The 26278-nt window shown below is 32.3% G+C and overlaps 2 protein-coding genes across 8 annotated transcripts in view; one reads left to right on the top strand and one right to left on the bottom strand.

Moving 5' to 3' along the window:
• Nucleotides 1-4342, top strand: part of LOC135127763 (protein stum) — a 74117-nt gene extending 69775 nt beyond the window's left edge. For all 3 annotated transcript variants that reach the window (XM_064054357.1, XM_064054356.1, XM_064054358.1), the window contains 5 exons: nt 2706-3101; nt 3151-3316; nt 3369-3495; nt 3546-3740; nt 3792-4342. In XM_064054357.1, coding sequence (XP_063910427.1) covers nt 2706-3101; nt 3151-3316; nt 3369-3495; nt 3546-3740; nt 3792-3898 — 991 coding nt within the window. In that variant the 3' untranslated portion in view covers nt 3899-4342. The remainder of the gene's footprint in view (nt 1-2705; nt 3102-3150; nt 3317-3368; nt 3496-3545; nt 3741-3791) is intronic.
• Nucleotides 4343-12354: 8012 nt separating this feature from the next.
• LOC135127769 (heterogeneous nuclear ribonucleoprotein L) overlaps nt 12355-26278 on the bottom strand; it is a 390771-nt gene continuing 376847 nt past the window's right edge. For all 5 annotated transcript variants that reach the window (XM_064054374.1, XM_064054376.1, XM_064054375.1 and 2 more), the window contains 2 exons: nt 20297-20504; nt 12355-14835 (listed from right to left, as the gene is read on the bottom strand). In XM_064054374.1, coding sequence (XP_063910444.1) covers nt 14708-14835; nt 20297-20504 — 336 coding nt within the window. In that variant the 3' untranslated portion in view covers nt 12355-14707. The remainder of the gene's footprint in view (nt 14836-20296; nt 20505-26278) is intronic.

Genomic DNA, 26278 nt, shown 5'->3' with positions numbered 1-26278 from the left:
AAAATTCGTCTGATGATTCCCACCAATAATTTGATGACGTCACCTCAAAATTGTGCGTAGTAAATGTTAAAAAACAACATTTTCTATACTTGTTTACTTTCTTTTTTGTAACTTTCCTTCTCGCTTTTGGACTGTTTTCTGCTTTTTTTCTCACTTTTTGTAGTCATATTTTTTCGCGGATATTTTCGTTGTTTTTTTATAGTCTTTTTTTGTGAACTTTTTGTCGTTTTTATTGTCTTTTTTTGTTGATTTCTTTGCCTCTTGTGTGGGTTTTTGCAGCTCTTTTGGCACTTTTTCTCATTTTTGTGGATTTTTTGTCCACCACTTTTGCTCTTTTCGTTGCCTTTGTTTGTAAAATTTTTGTCTTTTTCGTTTTTTCTTTTGTGTTGCATTCTTTATGATGTTTCTTGACTACTTCTCGTTCGTTGCATTTTTGTGGCCTTTTTTGTCATTTTCGTCAAGTTTCGTGTTCATCCTTTTTTTGTATTTTGTAACACGCTAATCAAAATTTGTCTGATGATCCCCACCAATAATCTGATGACGTCATCTCAAAATTGTGCGTAGTACATGTTAAAAAATAACATTTTTCTATACTTGTTTACTTTCTTTTTGTGACTTTTCTTCTCGCTTTTAGATTCATTTCCTGTTTTTTTTTTTCTCACTTTTTGTAGTCATATTTTTTCGAGGATGTTTTCGTTGTTTCTTGTCCCTTTCAGATATACGGTATTTTTTATCATTTTTTGTAGTCGCCCTTTTTTGTTGAATTTGTTTGTCCTTTGTTTTTGTAGCTTCTTGTGTAGGTTTTCTGTAGCCCTTTTGGCACTTTTTCTCATTTTTGTGGATTTTTTGTCCACTACTTTTGCTCTTTCCGTTGCCTTTGTTTGTGAACTCTTTGTCTTTTTCGTTGTCTTTTGTGTTGCAATCTTTATGATGTTTCTTGACTCCTTTTCGTTAGTCGCATTTTTGTGGCTTTTTTTGTCATTTTCGTCAATTTTCGTATTCATCCTTTTTTTTGCATTTCGTAACACGCTGATCAAAATTTGTCTGATGATCCCCACCAATATTTCGATGACGTCACCTCAAAATTGTGCGTAGTAAATGTTAAAAAATAACATTTTTCTATACTTGTTTACTTTCTTTTTGTGACTTTTCTTCTCACTTTTGGGTCCATTTTCTGTTTCTTTTCCTCACTTTTTGTAGTCATACTTTTTCGCGGATGTTTTCGTTGCTTTTTGTCCCTTTCAGATATATTTCTTTGTAGCCTCTTGTTTGGGCTTTTGCTTTTTTGTCGCTTTTGTTGTGAACTTTTTCTCGTTTTTCATTGTCTTTTTTGTTGATTTTTTTTGTAACATTTTTTTGATATTTTCGTAATCACTTTTTCATTTTTTGTGGAATTGTTTTGCCGCGTTTTTTGTCACTTTTTGTTGCGTTTGTGTCCTCATTAAAAAGTTTTTGCTTCAATTTTTAAAAGTCATCATAATCTCTAAAGAATGAAAAAGTAGATCTCTTATTTGGTCTGTCTGTTGTCTGTTGACAATTTTATTAAATAGACAATTTTACCCTATTTTAGGAATCGTGTAGATGGTAAGGCGCCAACTAAAATTAATCTAATCATTCACACCACCATTTTGATGACGTCACCTCAACATTTTGGTTAGCAAATACTCTTTAAATTTTATAAAATAACATACTCTTGTACTTGCAGCTTATGAATCCGCCTTGATATACCTATAATCACAATTATTTTCCAAAAATTGTTCATACAAACGAACTAATCCAGATTTTTTAAAAAATTATAAAATTTGATTTTGCAATATTTTGTTTATTTTAGGCTAACCACTACAAGTAACACAATATACAGTCGCGGCCAGAAAATCTTGGACATCATTTTTCTGTCACTTTGAAGTTTAAAAAATATATTGTACTGCATTCAGTGTCAGCATTTTCCTAATATCAAAGATGACAAAACTAAAAAAATGAGATTAGAATACTTTAAGGTAAGAACATTTTTGTGACGTGAGAAATATTGCATACAAAAATTTGCAAAATAATTATTATAAAAATCATAGCGGATTCATAAACCACGAGTACAGGAGTATATTATTTCGTAAAATGTAGATAGCGTTAATGACGTAATATGAGCGGAGGTCCTCAAATTGTTAATGAGGGTGATTAGATAATTTTGACAGACAAACTACAGACAGCCAGAAATAGGAGACCACTTTTTTCGTATTCTAGGGATCATGAGACGTCGATTGAAGTATTAAAAAAAAACAATTTCTTAGATAAATTACAGTTCAACATTAACTTCCACATGCACGTTGATATAACAGCCCAAATACTCATTAAAACACACTAAAATCATAATAAACTTGAAACAAAATTTGAAAAAACGTCATCAAGTTTCTAGAGGGGATGAATTCTGAATTGTCAAATTTCACGATAACCTTGTTGCACAATTTTGATTTTCTCTTTCTAAAAATATTCATGCACAATGTTGGATTTACTCAGCAAAAGTTTGATATAACGTCATCGAATTAGCATTCACTGGAAAAGTAAAAATGGACAAAAATGAATAGTTTATTTGAAAAATAACTCTAGACGCATATCATTTCCCCGCCGTCGACTTTACCATTCACCCCTTCAACACGATTTATTCGCATTCCACGAAAAGCAAAAAACTACCCCGCTATTTCTGCCCGCAGCTTACCCCCGCCCCACCAGCCCTCCAACGACCCCCAGCAAGAATCTCAAGACCCCCCCAAAGGCAACGTATGCACGCGATTTCTCTCGACATGCAAGAAGAAAATGTCATGTAAAGCATGCAAGAAGCAGAAAGACGAAAACAAGGACAAAACCAAGAAGATCGACGAAGAGAAGGAAAAAACCGGATGCTTCAACTGCCGGAGGAAGAAACCCGACGTTACCATCAACGTGGAGAACGATCCGAACGAACCCAAGAAGAAGTTGTGGGAGAGGATGAAGTGCTGCGGGAAGAATAAGGTCAGCGATACTACAGGGTGTTTCCCCAGTGGTAAACGAAAAGAGAGCTGGGTTGGAGACAGGAGGGATAGTATACTGAGCGACCCACAGACTGAGAAGTATTTAGGGTGTTGGGAGTGTGAATTGAAAGTAATTGTGGGGTTTCAGGGCGAAGTGTTGTTCGAAAATTGGGTGCAGAAATTTCTTCCGGAAGATGTTCTGTTTGGATAAGTGTAGGAAGAAGAAGCCGAAGATGGACGAGATTGAGGATAGTCGGAGGGCGTCGATGATGAGTAAGAAGAAGAGTTTGACACCGTCGTCAATGCCTGTTGAGGTGCGTATTCTTCCCCAGATTTTTAAAATATATTAATTAACGTAATTTTCAGGACACCAAACCGAAAATTGACGAAAGTCTCGTGGAACACTCGTCTCAAATGAAAGCCGCTATTCCTGTTCTTCCAGTATGTCTGGCATGGTTTTGCCTGGTCATGAATTGCATAGCACCCGGAACCGGTACTTCCCAAACCTACAACCCAAATAAAGTACTAACCCTAAAATTCCAGGTACTATTTTCAGCGGAATGTTTTGTCTCTGCATCGGCAAACCCCGATTTTCCCAAAAAGATGGCGTTCGGGCCCGAATTTGGTCTTTCATTATCAACTTGGTGATAGGTTTTGGTCAATTTTTTACGATATTGTTTTGTTTAGTGGGTTGGGGGTGGTCCATTTGGTGGGGCGTCATTATGGTGAAACTTGCCAGTAAGTTTTGTCAACGTTGTGAAAACCCAACTGATCATGAACCCGTTTCAGGAAAAAACCGAAAAATTAAAGCCTTAGAAGCAAACGAGCAAGAAGGGTCCAGACAAGTGCCAGCCGCCAATCACCACTCTTCCAGAGATCCGGAGCGACGATCTTGAGAAGCGGCTAAAAGCATATCACTTCTTCTGGAAGATTTTTCCTACAATATTTTGTACAAGCTTTTCGCACAAATTATGAAATTTTCGAGTTAGCTGTTAGTTGGAATTTGGAACCAGTTGTTTACTCTTCAGAAATTGTTATCGTTAAAGAGCCATTTTTGCTGGTCAAAAATGTTTTGTAACAAATGTAGATAAGACATAGACGAAATTTATGCAACTTATAAAAATGAAATTGACACTATTTTTTGTAAGGAATAATGTAGAAATGTATTATACATTTTATAGTGCAAGGTGAAGGTTGTTACTAAAATACTAATACGTTTGTATGAAGTGTACAAAGGGTTTTTTCAAAGTATTTAAACACTTCTCGTTCTAATACTTCAACAATGCAATAACTTATAGGTTAGGCACACAATTATAAATTACAGAAATATTTTTCTAACTATGCTAGGAAATGTTAGTGTGTTTAAATACTTTATGTACACTTTTTTAATAAAGATTTATTGTAAATAAAGCAGCATTTTATTTATTTTCAATTGTTGGCAACTCATTCAAATAACTGTCAAATAGCTGTAATGCCAACATTATTATTTTAAAAATAAATTTCATGGCCTACTAAAGGGCCTTTTTGATTACATGGTACGAGTAAACTATTAATAGTGTTAATGTGTGATTGGCATACATTTCAGGCAATTATGTTGGGGCGAATCGTGTAAACATGAAATCTAATTGCACAGCTGAGTGTTAGTGTATTATTAATCTATTAGAATGCTGAAATCCTATCACTGTTATTTTGCATAGCTGTAATTAACAACGTTCTACACTGTTGTTACACGTGTTCTGAATACTTAACCTTAATGGATATTGTTGGTTGCCTAATCACCACAGTAGTAGTTCATTTGTTTTAGTTTAATGTACACGATCCACACTGTTTTCCACAATTTCGTTACCATTACACCACAAACTGGTTATTGTTGTAATAAATTGGTGGTTTAAGTGGTTCCAGATCATAGTTTGGTAACAATTATCATTACGTTTCGGTCAGTTCCTCTCCAATTTATAACACTCATTTCAAAAGTTTTAGCGTCCACTGAATGCGAATAAGTGCGAGGAGTGGAACTATCAGTCATCTACTAATTACTGTGTAATTAGTTTTTTTGTTGTTTGTTAAATAGGTAAAATTGAAATAAAATGGTGAACATCAAAATTGTAAATTGTTTGAAAAATGAAAATATATTGTGATGTGAAAACAAAATGGCGACATGTGTTCCCCGCGACAAAGTGCTAGCTAAATCAAAATGCGAGAAATTTTATTTAAAATCACAAAATTACATAAAACACTACAAAGAGAGTCGAGATAATAAGCTGGGGAAATATTGTTCGGCCATTTGGTGCTCGACTCGTGGTGGTGCATGGTTGGTCGGCTGTTGATGAGTAATCTCTTGGGCGTGGCTTGGTGCACACCGCCCGCTTGGCAGCTGGATGGTGGGAATTGTAATGGCCGATAATTCGGTATTGGCCTTTAGGTACCTAATCGTTTTAAACAGCAGGGTGCCTCAAAAGTTTACAAGTGGAAGGATAAAAGTATCGTTAAGTTTACCTGGACACAGTTCCGAAGTCGGAATTTTCTGGGAGCTTTTTTTGTCTAAATTTAATTTGTTTTATTTATTGTGCAAGTTTTATTACAAATTCTAATAACTACGCAACTAGTTGTAGAACTGACATTGAAATTTTTTGTCAACAGGTGTTCAATTGAAAAAAATCATCAAGTTTGCATACTACTGTAGGTATAGAAATTATGAGGTTAGGTTTGTACCATTCCGTGTTCTCGGATATCACTGATTAAATAATCAGCGCCAACTTGAAGACTTTTTCAGTTGAACACCAGATATATGTTCTTAAATGGAAAAAAGGGGTGAATATGAGGTGTAATTAATTTGAAAGGTCATTGATTATTCTTTTTCTTTTGTAAAAATAACACCTTTGAAAATCTCCTCATTATATTTCCATTTCCACATCTTTTTTCGAAACCTATAGTATATCACTCTTTGAAAACCAAACAACTAAAGCCTGTGTTTTTACTAAATATTTCCTGGTGTTAGGTCCTAATAATGAACCCATACCATATCTCCTACCTTTGACTCAGAAGTCATTAATTATTGTCTTCAAACTTATACAGATCTTCTTTGATTTTGTTCTTCTATGTTACTTGTGTTTTGGTTTCAGCAGAACTGATGATTTTGTAAAATCATGTCATGGAAAGCGTGAATATTTTTTAGAGCTGTAAGAAAAATTAGTCGTTCATTAGTTAAGCCAAGTTAGGTTCAGCCAAGTCAGGGCATGTCAGGTCAGGTCAGGTCAGGTCAGGTCAGGCAGTCAGGTCAATATTTTCCACAACTGAGATAAATTAATCCTTTAGTTATGTCAAGTCAAGTGGATTTATAAACTTGCTGTTGATGTTGAAGTTCCTGCTGACGTTGCTTTTAGAGCTGAAAATTGTCATTTATAAACTCCGTTGCCAAGTTGCCGTTGATAATAACTTTTATGTTCAACTTTTGCAGTATTTAAAAGGGTTGTAGAAGAAAAGTGGAGGATTTAAGTTGATTAGTACAAATTTTTACCATTTTAAGCATGTTTTAAGTTTCTTGTTGTCGAAATAAGTCTGCACATATTAAGAAAAGAAAGAAAAAAATTAGCCCCGCCCACCCGCCCTATCTCAATTGTGATGATTTTTTTTATTCGTCGTGGGCCAAGAGGGCGGAGTTTATCTGCAAAATACTTATTTCTCTACGAAAAATTAAAAAAATGTCTTTGAGTGTCGTGTTGTTGAAAGAATACTAAGTATATTAAGAAAAAAATAAAGCTAAAGATTAAGCACCACCCAGACCCTCCCCGATCTCAATTCTCAATTGTGATGAATTTTTCATTCGTTGTCAGATCGAGGGGCGTGACTTAATTGCAAGATCCATATTTGTCTAGAAGAATGTTTTAACATGTTTTAAGTTTATTGTTCTGAAAAGACTACGTATATTATATTAAGAAAAAAGGCAAAATATACGCCCCGCCCACCCACCCTATCTCAATTGTGATGATTTTTTTTTAATCGTCGAGAGCGGAATTTAATTGCAAAATCTTTAGTATTGCTGTATATTTAATTTTTTAGTTTTTTTATTGCATTTTTATTGTATAAGCAATTATTCAAAGAATACCAAGTATAATAAGAAAAAATTAAAGCCCAAGATTAAGCTCAGCCATACCTGCCCTGATTTAAATAGTAATGAAGTTTTCATTCATTGGCAGACCTAGGGGCGGGGCCTAATTGGAAAATCCATATCTCTTTACAAAAATTTACCATTTTAAACGTGTTTCAGGTTTCTAAGAATAAAACAAAATCATCACAATTGAGATGGGGTGGGTGGGCGGGGTTTATATTTTGCCCTTTATTCTTAATATACATAGTATTCTTTGAACAACACGATACTCAAAAACATATTTTTTATTTCTTGTAACGAAATAAGTGTTTCGCAGTAAAGCTCTGCCCCCTTGGTACACGGCGAATAAAAGAATTCATCACAATTGAGATAGGGCGGGTGGGCGGGCTTAGATTTTGCCTTTTTGTTTTAATATGTGTACACTTCTTTTCACGACATGAAACTTAAAACATGTTTAAAATGGAAAATTTTTATAAGGAAACATTGATTTTGCAATTAGGCTCCGCCCTACAATTGCAAAATCCATATTTTCTTGTAAAAATGTGCCATTTTAACCATGTTCTAAGTTTCTTGTTGTGAAAAGATGGCTATGTATATTAAGAAAAAAAAAAGGCAAAATATAAGCCCCGCCCACCCACCCTATCTCAATTGTGATGATTTTTTTTTAATCGTCGAGAGCCAAAGGAGCGGAATTTAATTGCAAAATCCTTAGTATTTCTGTATAAGCAATTATTCAAAGAATATTATGTATACTTATTAAGAAAAAATTAAAGCCAAAGATTAAGATCAGCCATACCTGCCCTGATGTAAATAGTAATGAAATTTTCATTCGTTGGTAGAGCTAGGGGCGGAGCCTAATTGCAAAATCCGTATTTCTTTACACAACTTTACCATTCTAAACATGTTTCAAGTTTATAAGAATAAAAAAAATCATCACAATTGAGATGGGGTGGGTGGGTGGGGTTTATATAGTGACTTTTATTCTTAATATACATAATATTCGTTGAACAACACGATATTCAAAAACATGTTTTTAATTTCTTGTAAAGAAATAAGTGTTTTGCAGTTAGCTTTGCCCCCTTGGTTCACGGCGAATAAAAAAATTCATCCCAATTGCGACAGGGCGGGTGGACGGGCTTACATTCTGCCTTTTTGTTTTACTATGTGTAGAATTCTTTTCACAAGATGAAACTTAAAACATGTTTAAAATGGAAAATTTGTATAAGGAAATATTTACTTGCAAAAAGGTGCCATTTTAACCATGTTCTAAGTTTCGTGTGTTGTGAAAAGATGGCTGTGTATATTAAGTAAAAAAAAGACAATTTTTTCAATTCTGATGATTTTTTTTTATTCGTCGTAAGGCGAGGGGCGGAGCTTAACTGTAAAATCCTTATTTTTCTACGAGAAATTACCATGTGGAATATGTTCTTAAGTACTACTAAATGTATATATTAATTAAAAAAAGAAAACCAAAAGAGAAGCCCCACCCATCCGTCTCGATCTCAATAGTGATGAATTTTTTATTTGTTGTCAGACCGAGGGGCGGAGCGTAATTATTGCAAAATCGATATTCTATATTCTAGACAGATTTACCATTTTAAACATGTTTTAAGTTTTTTATTGTGAAAAGATGACAACGTCAACGTCAGCGACGAGTTTATAAATCGACTTTTATGTTCAGATAAGTCAGGACAACAGTGGTCAGGTCAGGTAAGGTCAGAATGGGTCAGCATTTTCTAGAACTCAACAGAAATAGGTCTTTCGATTAGATCAAGTCAAGTTAGGTTATGTTCGGCCAAATAAGGTCAGGCCAGGTGAAGTCAGGTAAACATTTTCTAGAACCGAAACAGAAATCAAGGCTTTCAGTTAGGTCACGTTAGGTAAATTTAGGTTCGGTTAAGTCATGGAGGTCAAATCTAGCTTTGCTAAAACTGAAACAGAAATTAGTCTTTCGGTTAGGTCAAGTCAGGTTAGGTCGAACTGCAAAACGGGGAAATGAGACCAGTCACAGCCGGAGTGCTGCAGGGATCGGTGTTAGGTCCACTGTTATGGAACCCGCTTTATGGCATACTGTTACGTTTATGCCTATCGGAGGGGGTGACAACCGTGGTATACGCAGATAATTGAGCCTTAAGAAGTTCAAAGAATATCTGAGAGTTGGAAATTTCCTATGAAAAATCGGAAACGGTCTGTCTCCTGACTGGGAGGAATAGACAAATTCGTGAGTTTTAAAATCAGGCAAACGGAAATTAAAAGTTGATGCCGAGAATTGGTGGCCCTGGGGTAGGTATGTATCATACAAATAAAGATGATTAATTTTTTAATATAACGAAAGTTTGTTTTGTTTTGTACATTCTGAACATAAATTATCCTATATTACGGAACAATCGTATAGATTTTCGAGTAAATTAAGCCAAAAATAAATTCTCGAGAGCGCCATCTGGAAAAAAATCTTTTCGATTTCGGGAAAGGTGAAAAAAAGGTCCAAAATTTCATAAGGTGAAGTATTGAAAAATTTAGCTTTTTTGGAAAATCTGGCTGAAAATTCACTTAAAAAATGTAGGACGGGCTAATTCGAAAAATATAACATGTTAATAGTCCCGGACCAAAATTTTCAAAATGCTCGTTTTCAAATTAAGATTTTTAAAATATTCTTGAATAAGTATTACTGGCACAACTTTTTTTTGTTAAATTACTAAAAAATAAAATATAAAATCTAACATTAAAAAAAGTCATCATTTTCAATTACTTGTTTAATAAACTAAGTATAAACCACCAAAAATTTCGACTTTTGAAAAGTTGAAGCTTTGAAAATAATGTAACAGTTGTGACTTTTTTAAATTGGATCTTCGCGCTTTTGAAAGTTTAAAATTTAAAATTAATTACACAGTTAAAACTGGTTGATATTTAAAAAATCAAGGACAACCATTTTCCAAATATTCAACTTCAACATTCGGAAAAACGGTAGGAATTTTCGAAGAAATGAAACCGAAAAACACTTGTGGAAATCGAAATCAACAAAAGAATATCTTTTTTGCTAAATTTCAAAGGAGCTCAGGAAAAGATCAAAAATTTCGTTTAATGGAAGAAATTTAACTTTTGACAAAGTGAGCTAAAAATTCACAAAAAATTTAGGACATCGATGTGACGAACTAATTAAATCGAAATATATACCGTCCGGATCAAGAATTTCAGAATATTCGGTTTCAAACTCGAAATTTTAAAATATCCAGAAAGTTGTAATTTCTCATTTTGTAGATTACGGAACAAATGTGGGGATTTTCAAAGAAGTGAAACCAAAAAGAAATTCCAGAGGGCGCAATGTACAAAAATGTCTTTTTGGACAATTTCAAGAAATGTCAAAAATTTCATAAGGTTTTGGAAAATTGAGGTTTTTGGAAAAGTTGCCTAAAAATGTACAAAAAATGGTCCCGAATCAAAATTTCCAAATATTTTGTTTCAAATTCACTTTGAGAATGAACATCGCCTTTTTTTAAGTTAAGCTCTCGAGCATTTAAAACTTGAAAATTTCAAATTAATTCAGTAGTTAAAAAGCTGAAGACTGAATTGGAATTTTTAAACTATCCCAAAAATTTCCAATTTTTATTTTGGCAATTCGGAAAAACCGTAAGAATTTTCGAAGAAATGAAGCCGAAGATACTTGGGGAGATCGAAGTAAAAAAAATATATATATATTTTTTCCCTGAATTTCGACGGTGCTCAGGGAAATTTCCAAAACTTCATTTCATGGAAAAATTTGGTTAAGTGGTCCAAAAATTCACAAAAAAATCTAGGACATCGATCTCGTCGAACTAAATCGAAATCTGGATCAAGATTTCCAGAATATTCGGTTTCAAACAGAAATTCTCGAGGGCACAATCAACAAAAAAATCTCTTTGGGCAATTTCGAAAATGGTCAAAAAAGGCAGGCTTTGAGTTTTTTCATCAGACAACCATATTTTCGAAAAAGCGGGATGTGTTGGATTGTACTTTAGGAGGCAGGAAAGTTCTGTCTAAATAAGCTCGGCGCAATTTTTTCAAGTTCATTTTTTATTTAAATTTCACACATAACATTTACACAGTAAATAGATAATAAAATTAAACTTTGAATGAAAGTGGGAAATAAATGTACGGTACGTCACGTTTACAATAGACGACTCGGAAGCCAATATGAAACACCGCCTAGACGCTAGATGGCGCGACAATAGTGACGGGCTGTCACGATTGACGTTTGTTAGGTTAAGATTTTTATCGGTTTACTTAAAATGTAAAATAACATACCTATGATATTGTAACATTTTTAGAATACAAGAAAAGAAATTATTTGATACATCTTTATTATCAAACTAATCGCAACATACAAAAACAAACTACTAATTCTACTTTCCATAATAGAAATTATTTACGTTACCGTACAATTAGAACAACCTGAAAAATAATATTTAGTTATTTCTTCGCTTTCGGTCTTCTTTTTACGGCCACTACCTAAAAAGAGAATCAAATGTCAGGCATGTATTCTTGACATCGACTTATTTTTACCTTTTATATTAAGAACTGATCATCCTCTGCGTCCTGATGGAAAATTTTCACACTATCAGTCGTCAAAACACAAATACCTTGTGATAACATTTTAATCTATGTTATACCTACACAGATGAAAACACAAATCATCTTTTTTTAGCAAAACAAGTTACAATTTTCGCCGAAAATATATAAAAAAAAGGACGAATTTATTTGAACATAAAAAAAAGCCAGCGCTTGTACACAATTCTTGCGAAACACGGAACGATTTTTTCGACATTATTTAACGATCGCGGCGGAAAATGAAACTCCTATTTTGTTGTAAAAGGCTGTTTGCGCTATTTTATCGTCGCTCTGTACAATGCAGCGCTCTAATGTAATCAAATAAATGCTAAATAAACATTTCATAACGTGCCGTCGTAAATACCGTCGCATGAAACATAAATATGGATTTGCCCGGAATAATTTATAAACTGCTGCTGAAAAGCTTTAGTGAATGTCACACGGTGCACATTATCTAAATCCATTAAAATATGGCGAGCATAAAGTGTACCGTACTTACCAGAAATTGCTTTGCGGCCGCGATACGTACACAATTTTGCTCTTTGTGTACATCATGATGCAGTCAAGATTTAACGACTGCCGTTCGTTTTTTGCTTAATTAATCGGTAATTGGATAAAGGAGAGGTAGTGAGGAGCGTTCTTACACTTCAAAAACACATGAATTTATAATGAATTTACTTATTCAGCGATGAATATAACTTATTTACATTATTGAAAAAATGAATTGACTTTTAGTAATACTGAACCTAGCCATTCTATCCTTGTAGATGGTATGTTCCAATATGTACATATAATTTTTAAATTTAATATGAAAAACTGTCTTTGGGAACAATACATGTACAAAAATAAAATGCCAGAAAATATTTGGCATACAATTACGCGTATTATAATACTTTGAATAATTTAAATATATACACACAGCATCGGAAAATACATACATTTACTTAACATTACTTGTGTATTATGTTAACTTGTCATGTCTGTTGCATGTTGATGTATTTTTGAACGTGTAAGCATTGTAGTAGGTATGGTGTGTTTGTCTCCCTCTGTGGTTTAAATAAATCGGCATTTCAACAACACAAAGGGATAATTTATAAGTCGAGATAAATATAACGATCGACCACTTGTCTGCCCCTCTCGTCGAGTCCCGTCTTAATACTGAATCAAACAATCGAATCGGCAGAAATTGCGAGCAGAAGCAACCAAACTGTATGTACAATAGCTCTTAACAATAATTGCAGTCTTGGGGTTATGACGAATTTATCACAGCACAGAGAGAAACAAGGTAGTAAAAGGTATAGAGTTGGAGTAAGAGTGTGATAGACAGAGATAGACTACCACTGCTATAGGCACAGATAATTGACTCAACTAATGTTTTGTTACGACATATATATTATAGAATGCAGTTTCATAGAATACTACAAAATTAATAACACACATGAAGAGCTTGATTTTTCATTGATTATTTGATATGCAATTTCGCCAACCGAAAAGAACACCCATTTCGTATATTTATTTATAGATATGTGTGTATTCAACGGAACCTTTATTATAGACTTCTAAAATCATAATCAATGAAAATCATTATCACCTAGAAATCACCAATATCTATCAATAGTTTGAGTTTCCTACAACAGTAACTGTATACAGTGTGCAACAGCCTTAAGCTCTTAACAAAATCTCGAGAACTGCGCCATCTTTTTGGTCCATAAGTACGGAATAAAAACAAGTTGGCCACCGCTGACTGACAGCTAGAGACCACTGCACACTAGATAAAAATAACTCTAAATCTATAGTACGAATAATTAATACTATGTGATATGAACTAACTATTTGTCTTTTATGTCTGAAATCATCAACTACACCATATTAAAAAATAAGAAAACACATTAACAATATGGTGGTCGAACTATGCAAACTGTTATTGCACATGTCTTAATACGCCATACACAAACACTAGTAGATTATGAACATCGATAACACATGTCCAGTCCCAGTTAACGAAATTTTGTTTGAATTTAGGTCCGAGTTAAGCTGGGACTCATATGTTAGGAAGACATTTAACTAAAGTGACATTAGATTCACAGGACGAAACTGTCATTAGCTAAGCCTTTAATCTGAAGCTGTCAATTTTAAGCAGTTCGTTAGATCCATCGACTTACGTAACCTAGTAGCCTTCTATCAAAGTATATGAAAAGTACAAAGCACAGAAAAAATAGACTTTAAAATATCCTCTTGTCGTTAATAGTACAATTGATATGTTCCTAAATATGGTATCTTTATTTGCTCTCAGTTTCGTAGTTTCTGCTTAGATATTTTTAGTGAATTTAGAGTTATTAAATATTGACTTCAGTATTTAAATATTTACAAATACAAACTCAGTAACCAAACGTAGTCGAATCCATATGTACAAGTGAATCGAAACTAGTATACAATCACATATTCAAAACCTAATTAGAAAAGAAACGAAACTTTATTTAATGCAAACATGATACAAGCAATGAGCGAAATAAATAATAACATAACTCAACAAACCTTTTACAGTACTATGGGTGATAACACAATTAGTGCAAAAAATATACAGTACTATGCTTACTTCATCGTCTAACAATAAATAACCTACTTTATTTAAAAAACATTACGTCTAATGTCGTTGCAATTAAACATTTAAAAATTGCGCTAAAAACTTGTGTTACACACAAATCTTATTAACATTCACGTCAACTTCTTTAAGATATGTAATACTAATAATTACCTAGTTTAACTTTAGGGGAATCGCAGAATTACTATTTTGACATTACGTTGACAGTAACAAAAAAAAAATTAAATAATATCAACAATTAAAAAAATATTATTTAGAACATAACGCGTATGTTCGATAAACGAGATTCATCTTCTAGCAAACAAAAAAAATGGATACCTTAAGTACCTCCAACTAACAGTAACGTATTATGGACATACGGTATATGGAAAGGATATGTATCGGTTATGCTTAAGGGATCTGGAGCTTCATTTAGTGTTCGGAGTCTAACTTATTTAACTTATTTTCCCCAGCTCCATTGGAATTGTTGTCGCCATTTCGAATCGTCATACTACGGGACGACGAGAAACACAGTTTCATTATGAAAGGGAACTTTGTGCCTATAAAAACAAACCAATCGATTGAATTAGGGACTCGAAATCGACACACTTCGCTCCGACGCGCTCCAAAGATGTCTCAAATTACGCCGGCTATTACTCAAATCAAGTTATTATCATTCCAAATAGACGCTTAGTAAATATAGACTTATGCTAATTAACTTGTCCGAACACCGTCGTAACGATTACTGGGTCGTTAAACCGTCTATCTATATCGAGTCGCGATTTTTCCACTTTCGCACTAATTCCGCTCGTGCAGTATTTATGAAAATCATAACAACAAAACTGCAACTTTCTAGACGACGTTTTTTCGTTCGAAAAATGCTTTAATTAAGTCGATCTTGCATAACCGAGTGTTATTAATTATGGTCGTCTTTTTTGAAAAGGCCGCACATAATTCTCTAAATGCGGAAAGAATTCGGAATGCAATAAAGAAACAAACGGGTTTTTGTTGTCATTTATCTTCTCCGGTTGGTTTCTAAAGTTAATCATTGCAGTTGCAGAAAAAATACAACAAACGTTCTACTTTCTATTATTTTTTACGGAGGAAGTTTTATTGGGACGATGGTCACATAATTCATTTTTTTCGATGAGGATTAGCATGAGTTATATTCCAGTTCAACATTCAAATTTATACTAACGAGTTAATAAGCTTAAAACAAACGCCAGTTTTTAAATATATTTTTTTTTAGTAAACTTCATCAAAAAAAAAATAATTGGGTTAATTTAAAATTCACTGTGTTGCTTTGTGCAATTAAACTTCAGTCTAAAAAGTCACTTGTAGCAATGAATTTAAAAGAGAAAAAACGACATAATCGTGTGGTGTTTCAAATTAAGTTATTTCTCCCGTATGTACATGACCACTGGGAATTCACACATTCGAAAAATTATACAAAAATATTTTATGCCCGTTTAAAACTGTATCCAAACATTTTCTTCTCTACATCTGTGATGTCGATGCTAATAAATATTTATGGCTTGATTACATTTTCGAAATTTGATTTAATCCTTCAGCTTTCCGTTCAAAATTGTCATTAATTAGTGCATTAGATGATGGACAACTTTTGTGTACAAAAATTTCGAAAATTCTGTCAAAATGACAAGATGTAATTGCCGTCAACCGAAGACAAATTACACTTATCCAACCTACATGTGAGCAAATCATTAACTTTTTCGCTACCTCGGGCGACGGTGTGGTGACCATAAAAGTTGAAAATTTATAGCATCGTCCGCAACTTGTAAATTATCATTTTTAAGGCTGGTTTTCGATTTTTAATCGTTTCGTGCACATGTTCGGACGCAACTAATAAATGCTAAGAACGGAGATTTTTTTTTACTGAAATCTGGGTTTCACATCCCGAATCGGCGAATATCTATGTGACGTCATGCAAGGATCGATTTATTTTGTCACTATTGTTTTTAAATAAAATCAAATCAAGTAAACCTGGAAATTAAAAAGAAGATATTTTACACAATTATACAGGATGTCTCACAAAACACACACTAAACTTTTTTCAACTATGCAGAGTATTCTGTTTTTAGGACGTGGCACCCAACTTAGGTACGCACTTTGTTCTGACATCAATTAAATCAGATCTTAATGTGCAGAGTGTCCATGAAAAAATCTAAAACGTTACAATTTTCAGTACCGATATTTCAGTTTTTTTAAATAGAACGCAGTGTTTTATTATTGGATCTTACTCTATTTTATGTTACACAGAATATTGTAACACAGATTTTAAAAAATGAGCATAGTGCGAAAATATTTCAAGAAAATTGGAGTAACGTGACAACGTTAATTTGAATATGTAAAAATATGTATGTGTCCCATTAGAAGAAACTAAGTTGCTTGTTACGTGTTAAAAAAAGAACACTCAGTATAGTTTAATATATTTTGGAAATATCCACGAGCGCGCGCTTGGTGTCTCACCCTGTATATTTTCCTTAAACTTGTACTATGAATGAGATAAAAATTTCACATTATGTAAAACTGAATTTTATTAAAAAAATTGAGAGAGAGAGAGTTATGCATTTTTTTAAAGAAAATTCGTAAGAGGTGTACATTTATTTTTGAACAATTACATTGTAAATATTAAAAATATTTTTCAGTGTTAAGATTTTACAATTATTTAAACCATAACTACGTATTTGCATTCTTAGTATTCACTTGAACAATTCATATACAGGGTGACTCACTTGCGCGTTTCTCGATATCTCATTATTACAAATAGAAAAAAAAGTCAAAAATCGAAGTTGTTTGAGGACCATAGCTTAAAATTATTTTTAACTAAACAGATCGTTTTGTTTTTAAGGCGTAACACCACTTTCTTTTTTTTTTAAGAAACACCTATACCGAGTGTCTAGAAAACGGCGGATTAACTCTCCGCTACGCTCTTAACAATTATTTATAGGTCCCCTGGTGTCTTGTTACTGGATGAAATCTTTTGAGCTTTCAGTGTTTTATTTTTCATGGATTTGAAAAAGTCGTGAGTGCCGCAGTGTTTTTCTTTTTAATTCCGGAGACTCCTGGGTACCCACGGTGTATTATTTTGGGAGCCCCTAGAGATTTTTTTTCTAAATTATTTAAAACATTTTTGGAGGACTTTGCTGTTCTATTTTTGCAAAATTCTGACCTATTTTTGAGTTAATTTTGGCACCTCGTTTTTTTTTTTTGAAAATTTAAAACAATCTTGAAGCTCTAGGTACTTCTGTTTGGAAAGAATTTGGAGCCTCTAGGGTCTTTTTTTATAATAATTTAAATACATTTCTTAGACGATAGGTACGTCATTTGCCAAAATCGGTCTTGTCTTAGCAGATATTAGCCCCAGCCGACTGCCCTCTCTTTTCGTAGAGGATCTCCCATTTGCCAAAATCGGTCTTATTTTAAAAGGTACTTGCCCCGCCCACCCACCCTTTCTTTTCTTAGAAGGTATGTCATTTGCCAAAATCAGTTTTATCTTAGCAGGTACTAGCCCCGCCCACCCACCCTCTCTTTTCTTGGAGGGTATGTCATCTGCCAAAATCGTTTTTTTTTGGTTTATTTATTCATAGAGAATTTTTTTTATTATTTTTTGGGGACTCTCGAAACTCCTGTACATAACGTACGGAGTTAATCCACCAATTTTCAGACACCCGGTACATTTTTGCACATTTTGCTTGACCTCTTCTTGGACTTTAGGGCTATAGTTTATTTGTGAGATTCCAATGCGACGTTGCCACGTTATTCCAATTTTCTTGAAATTTTGTGGTATTGAAAGTGCTCACAAAAATATTGCAATAGTAGTAGTATTATTTCTAAAATATGTGTTACAATGTTTTCTGGAAATATAAACAGTGTATGTTATAGCATAAATAAAATTAATTAAGTCTTCAAATACAGGGTGTTTATAAAAAAAATAATTATTACAGTTTTCAAACATCGATATTGAAGTTTTTTTACTTTTGTCAGAGACACATCGCCCTAGTGGAAGAAAGAACAAAAAATAAAGGAAGATACAGTAATAAAATACCGGGTGTTCTATTTGAAAAACTGAAATGTCAATATGTACTGGGAAATTGTAAAGTTTAATTTTTGTTTATAAACACTCTGTACATTAAAATTCGATTTAATTGATACTACAATAAATCGCGTACCTTTATTTATTAGTCCGTAAAATATTGTATGACAGATTTTAAAAATAACCCTATTGCGATTTTTTTCCATTGTCAGAAAATTTCAAGAAAATTGGAATAACGTGGCAATATCGCATCGAAATTTCAACAATAAATTGTAGTTGTAAAGACTAGGAGAGGGCTAATAGGAATATGTAAAAATATATAGGGTGTTTCATTAAAAAAAAAACAAGTTTCGTGTTACCCTCTAAAATTAGAACATCATGTATAATTAAAAATACTATTGTATAGTGCTCGAAAAATCTCACAACTTTTTTTTTTAATGAGAAGTCTAGGAGCATGCGCTTAGTGACTCATCCTGTATATAAAAAAAATGAGAAATTTTCACAAAGTTTAGTATGATTTAGAAAATAATACATATAATTGTGTATGGAATTATTTTTTTCGCCACTATATAAACAATTAATTATGGAAACTGGCATATCTTTTATATAGGGTGTTTCAGATAAAATTCCGCGGCTTAATATCTTGAATGGACATACTGAAATTCTGTAAACATCATCGTGTTTGGCCTGAAGGGGGAAGCTTAATTTCGTACATTGTAAATATGATGTATAGTTTTGGAAATTTCATTGTACCCTATAAAATTCTATTGACAATAACGAGACGGACAGTAGTACAATGGTAAGAAATATTTATGGCTCACACCAGTCCATCTGGGAATTGCCCAACGATAAATTTAAGTTGTAAATCTCTTGCTATTGCACTACTGTTCGCCTCGTTATTGTCAATAAAATTTCATAGGGTAGAAAGAAATTTCCAAAACTATATACAGTTGTTAATAAATTGCAACGTATATTTTTACGTATTTTGGTAGATCATTAAATTACGATTACAATGATGTAAAACACTTTGGTGTTATTTAATTTTCAGTCGATAAAAAAGTTATAAATACAGGATGATTAAAAAATAGTCCACTAACTCTATGACACCTTGTTAGGGACTGTTTATTGAGCAAAGAAAAAATAATTTAATAAAACCCTTGGGCTAAATGTAGAAGACAAATGCCTTCAAAGTTTTTTTTTTCACCACTTGGTGTTGGATACATGAAATCGATCGAACTTTCAGGGTTAATTTTTTAGATTTTTTTTATTTATCTATCTAAATCGATATTGTTTTTGTCAAAGCTGCAATATGTTAAAGATAAAAAAATGTTTGTCTACTAGACAAACACATGGAGTTAAAAAACTAAATAGTTAATGGAAAACAATTCTTAAAATCGATGTTGATTGTATAGAACGTTTACTGTATTTTTTTTTTTAAATTTACGTTGTTTATAGAAACCATTATAAAAAATCACTGTTGAAATTTAAAACGCTTCACCCACCACAAAAATATCAAATTCGCGCACTTTAGCAAAAACCCTGTTTCTTTTTATTTTCCACACTTTACAAGCAATCCGGAAATTTTCAACAACTCTTAACACAAAGCACGACCGAATAACAGCCGACAAAAACCTAAAAATCGCATTGAACTCCCGCTCTTTACGACTTTACGCCATCTCAGCGCCCAAAATCGAGCACGAAGTGCAAATTCCCTTTTAAATAACTGAAACCCCACAAATCAAATTCGAACGCGATTTATCAAAACTTCGCGATTTCTTTTCCGCTTTGGCGCATCGAGAGGATGTAAAATTACTCATGACCACTTTATCAATGGAGCGAAATTATCGCGTTCACGCCTCCAGAAAAGCCCAATTTGAGACATCTGATTCGCTTTATCGAGCGACGCGTCGACTGAAATGAAATGTGTCGTGGCATTTTCTACGACGAAAATCCGATCGGATTGTTACCTGGACTTTCGATGGCGGCATGGTTACACGCCATCACGGCAGCCACTGCCTCTGTGGTGTCTTCGAATTCAAGGAGGCCCGAACTCGACCGTTCAGATTTCATAGGAAAAAGCTTCACAGCTTTGGGAGGAACGACGTCGTAGTCTTGAAACACCTGGACTAGTTCCGTTTCCGTCACTTGGGGCGGCGTGTTGAAGAAATGCAGGATCTGCAAGGGGAAGCGAAATGAAAAAAAAATTATGACTTAAATAATCACACAATAATTGATTACTAATTAAATAAACAGAAAACTGCTGAAAGTTGTAAGTACGTTGATTAAGAGCTTCGTGCCCTAGACAAATTTAATTTTTCATCCGTTTATATCTCATTTAAGCATCGAGTTTTCACCACAATAAAATGGATTATAAGCGAATTCCGGAACTAGGAATAAAGTCGGCGGTTGTTTACGCCAAAGTATCGAAATACGACGTCTTGTTTTCGGTAAACTGAATTATGTGATCATTATTCCTAAACTTACTTCCGACAAATTGCTTTAGTTTGACAGACAGTTTTCATAAAGTTTGATCTTATCCTAAGGCATCGCAAAAAGCTGTCAAAAATTTCTCACAAAAACCACATTCTATGTGTTTGAACTACGGGTGTTTGCCCTTCTGTAATAAAATGTAATAAACTTCAGTTCTGGTTTTTTTTAAAAGACCTATACCTACAGAATTTAACAATGTACACTGATAATAATACTCTATTTTCCATTGGTTATTTATTTTTAATATAATTCATATTGTCCGCATATTTAAGGACGGCACTTCCTTGGAATTCGTGGTTCGAGGTATCATTTACACCAAAGAAGCGGTTTTCTTTAGCTGTACTTCAAGAGCGAGGGAAGTTGAAAAATTGAAATATTATTTAAAATTGAAAATTAGAAAAGTCGCTGATCTAAAAATAGAAGAAACGAAAATCTGGACAATCGAAAAATTATAATCGAGAAAACAAAACCTGGAAAAGTGAAAAATCAAAAATTCGAAAAATTAAAAAATCGAAAAATTTCTTATCGAAAAATGGTAACACCGATACATCGAAAAAGTGAAGGAACACGAAGTTGAAAAACCGAGAATTACAAAAAATAAAAAACCGAAAAAGTGAGGAAACAAAAAGTTGAAAAATCAAGAAACTTCGAAAAACGAAAATTTAAAACAGCTAAAAATTGTAAATCAAAAAACAGAATATCTGAAAAATCAGAAAAAGTGGAAACTCAAAAATCGAGAAATTGAAAAATTAGGTGATTGAAAATTAATAAAAATTTGAAAACCGAAAATTCTAAGAATTGAAAAATTGTGAAACTAAAAAATCAAAATTTAAAAAATCGAAAATAAAACATCAAAAAATTGAAAAATTCAAAAATTAAAAATCGAAAAATTTTAAAATAGAAATAAGAAAAATTCCCAATCCAAAAATTTAAGAAAAATTTGCAAAGTTGATAAACTGAAATATTTGAAATTGAAAATTAAAAAAGTTGCTAATCGAAAAATATGTAGAAGAAACGAAAAATTGGAAAATCGAAAAATGATATTCAATCGAGAAAACAAAAATCGGAAAACTGAAGAACCTAAAATTGTTAAAATTGAAAATGGTAGAAACATCGAAAATTTTAAAAATTCAAAAAATAAAAAATCGAAGAAGTGAGGGAACTAAAAGTTGAAAAATCGAGAAACATCGAAAAAACGAAAATTTAAAACCGCTAAAAATTGTAAATCAAAAAACAGAATATCTGAAAAATCAGAAAAATTGGAAACTTTTGAGTCTCTCGACTTTTGAATCGAGAAATTGAAACATCCATAAATGGCAACACTGTAAAATTTGGTTATAGAAAAATTTTACAACCGAAAATTCGAAAAACTGCAAATTGAAGAATGGGTTAATTGACAATTTGAAACATTAAATCGAAAAATTGAAAAATTGTGAAACTAAAAAATCAAAATTTAACAAATCGAAAATAAAACATCAAAAAATTGAAAAATTCAAACATTAAACATCGAGAAATTTTAAAATAGAAATAAGAAAAATTCCCAATCCAAAAATTTAAGAAAAATTTGCGAAGTTGATAAACTGAAATATTTGAAATTGAAAATTAGGAAAGTTGCTAATCGAAAAATATGTAGAAGAAACGAAAAATTGGAAAATCTAAAAATGATATTCAATCGAGAAAACAAAAATCGGAAAACTGAAGAACCTAAAATTGTTAAAATTGAAAATTTTAAAAGTTAAAAAATCGAAAAATTTAAAAATAAAATCCAGAAACATTTCTAATCTATGATGGTAGAAACATCGAGAATTTTAAAAATTCAAAAAATAAAAAATCGAAAAAGTGAGGGAACTAAAAGTTGAAAAATCGAGAAACATCGAAAAAACGGAAATTTAAAACATCTGAAAATTGTAAATCAAAAAATAGAATAATTGAAGAATCGGAAAAATTGGAAATTCAAAAATCGAGAAATTGAAACATCGAAAAACTGCAAATTGAAGAATAGATTAATTTAAAATTTGAAAAATTAAATCCAAACATAAAAAATCAGGCTATTGAAAATTGCAAAAATTAGAAAATCGAGAACTCTAAAAATTAAAAAACTCAAAAATTAAAATTCCAAAAGTTTAATTATGGAAATAAAAAAAAATGGAAAATTATAATCGAGAAAACAAAAATCAAACTGAAAATGGTGAATTTTTGTTGGAAAATATTGATTTTACCATTAAGCTCCGCCCTTCGCTCTAACAACGAATGAAAAATTCATCACATTTGAGGGTGGGGCTTCTTTTTTGACTTTTTTTCTTGACATGTAGTTTTCTTTCAACAACATGATACTTAAAAACATGTTTCATGTGGTAGATTCTTGTCGAGAAATAAGTATTTTGCAATTAAGCTCCGCCCCTCGGCTTACGACCAATGAAAAAGTCATTACAATTGAGATGAGGGCGTGTGGGCGGGGTTTGTATTTTGTTTTTTTTTCCTAATAATATGTACGTAGTTTTTTTTTCATGACAAAAAACTAAAAAGTATGCTTAAAAATAGTAAATTTGTAAGGAATTGTGGGGGATAAAATTTACCATTCAACATGTTTTCAGTCTCTTCTTGTGAAGAGAAAACTATATGTATTAAGAAAAAAAAAATGCAAAACATAAGTGTCGAAGTAACCTTGGACCAATTTTTTCAGATGACCATAATATTAATAACGTAAGCAGAATAATGATAGCCAACAGATTTGTCTCAGAAGTGTCAAAGTTAAGGAATCAAGCCCTCTAAAACATACATTTTTAAATTTTTACCATTTTCCTCCCATTTTTTTTTAATGTAAAGTAAAAAAAAGTACACTCATTAAATATTTACAAAATTTCAAAGCTGGTAAAAAATATAGCCGATTCTATTTAAACAGTATATTTTGACAGCAAATTAATGGAATGGAAATTAAATGTGTCGGAAATAGGCGATAAAATAATAATAAATCGATCACTATACAGGGTGAGTCACTAAGAGTGCATTAGAAATAAAAAAATACTAAGATTAAGTTTGTACAGTTCTTCAAGCACCATATCCCAAAATTATGTTCAATTATACAGTATTCTGTTTTTAAGACACAACACACAACTGAGTTTTTTCAAATGGAATATTCATTTTTATATATACTGACTGAGCTCTTCTTAGGCTTTATAACATAGTTTATTTTCGAAATACAAATGCAACCTTGCCAAGTTATTCTAATTTTCTCGAAATTTTTTTGTAAACATTCTGTATTTTAAAATTTAAAAATCTCTCTAAAATATTGCAAAATAGATGTTAAAAATAACGTCATTGCGATTTTTTTGCGAACCTTTGCATTGCTAAAAAATTCAAAGAAATTGGAAAAACGTGGCAACGTTGCATCGGAATTCAAAAAGTATACTCGGTTATAAAACCTAGGAAGAGGCGTACAAATATATGTGGTACGCCTTAAAAAGAAAATACTCTGTACAGTCGAAAGTAATTTTCATGTATGCTAGTCAAAGAGCCGTATACTAAACTCACTTGACATACACCCTGCAAAACTTTTATGACTTAAGCGGCTTAAGCCAAAGCACCCTTATAACTCAAACTAAATAAAACTTTACAGGTCCATTATGGCAACAATTAAAAAGCTTACAATAGCCAGTTTGACTTATAAGTAAGGCTGCTTTGGCTTAAGCGACTTAAGTCATAAAGGTTTTACAAGGTGTATGTCAAGTGAGTTTAGTATACAACTTTAGTCGCTGACTTGATTTCTACCTCTAATAATAATTAATGAGATATAGGAGATTGCACTAGTTTTAATATACAGAGTGTCAATAAAAAATATTTGATAACAATTTTCAGTTATCAATATTTCAGGCTTCTCAAATAGAACACCTTGTATTTTATTACTTATCTTATTGTGCTTTTCTTCTCTTTCTTTTTGTTAAAAATTTTCTATATTTAGGATTGATAGTTGCTGAAATTTTTTACGTTTTTAAGGGACATATCCACATATTGCAAGAACGAAAACAAAAAAATTGAGTAAAATATAGGCTGTTCTGTAAAACAGGTTTAAATATAACGTATTCTGTTTGAAAAAAGTTTGAAAAATCTGAGATATCGATACATGAAAATTGTAAAGTTTTTTTGTTATAAACTGTATGTTAAAACTTCATCATAACAAAGCGCGTATTGTCTTCCCAGTTTAAAGTGGTTTTTATGATAGGTCCATTTTGTTGAAGTTGATGATGAGGACAATAGAGTAAATCCCTAGCCATACATAAGAAAGTGGTCGGTTTCTTGCAGGGCCGTACTTTGTTATTCAACTCATATTGTCCGTGGCGGGATAAATTAAAAAAAGTCCAGTAACTACAGTTGCGTAAAATCGATAATAATTGCGTCACTTTTGCGAAAGTTTGACTGTATTTCAATTTATGAAAATGATCGAAACTTTGGCATTTTTTTTTTTAATATGACAATTAATTTCAAACCTTACCGTTATGAACTCTTGGTCAAAATTCGGCTTTTAGCAGTGTTTTCTCCAAATATCAATAAGATTTTTTATTTATTTTTATGCCAGTAAAAGTTAAATTTTCGTTACTTGCTGTGACAAGAACTTTCATTTTCACACAGTTTAGTTTAATAATAAAAAAGTAGGTAACGGAATTTACTTTATAGAGTCGGCGGGTTGACAGATAATTCACATTTGACTTTCAATAACCATTAATCCAAATATATTTTTTACTGTGCACCACCATATTGATAATTTCGTGACATTATATACCACAGTATTTATTAAAAAAATCACACTATTTCACTGAGTTAAAGAAAAATCCGACGAAATTTTAATTAGTAATGTTGCAATATTTGGAAACTATGTACGCTTATTCTACATCAATCTCTTAATTTTAGTAAAAAATAGAGTTTATTAAACATTCGCTTGTTATTGCCAGACTTGTTAGTATACTGTTGATTTAGGTACAGACTTTTATTTCGGATTAATATGGCTTCCAGCCAATTTTAAACACTCGAAAATTTCTGCACTATTTACTTGCATTTTGTTCGAATTTTGGCTTCAATTACAGACTTGTCGTCGCATCACTTGTGCACAGACAAATTAATTAGCGACACAGTCTTATACCTATAAAGCAGCTGTATTTATTTGAAACGGTTTTAGCGCCACAATCTTGGTTGTATATAATCATTTGCAATAAATTAACAGTAGTTACGTGACCGACAATAACTTTATGTTAAGGTGTAGTCTATTACACAGTTTCTTCCTTTAGTAGTTTAAACTACAGTAATTTCCTAAGGTGGCAGTCCCCTCATAATTCATAATAGTTCCAAACCCCCTTTAATTTGCGAGTTAAATTCCCCCAAGTTTACTCTGCAACTTGTCCCGTTATATTAAGACAAATTATTTAATAAATAACTATTTTGTTCCAGTTGTATACTAAACACAGTTT

The sequence above is a fragment of the Zophobas morio genome, unplaced genomic scaffold (genome assembly GCF_036711695.1).
Source record: "Zophobas morio isolate AGI-343-1 ecotype UQ-CSIRO unplaced genomic scaffold, CSIRO_AGI_Zmor_V1 ptg000012l, whole genome shotgun sequence".
Taxonomy (NCBI): domain Eukaryota; kingdom Metazoa; phylum Arthropoda; class Insecta; order Coleoptera; family Tenebrionidae; genus Zophobas; species Zophobas morio.
The sequence above is the reverse complement of the archived record's forward strand: the minus strand, read 5'-3'. Positions and strand labels throughout refer to the sequence as shown.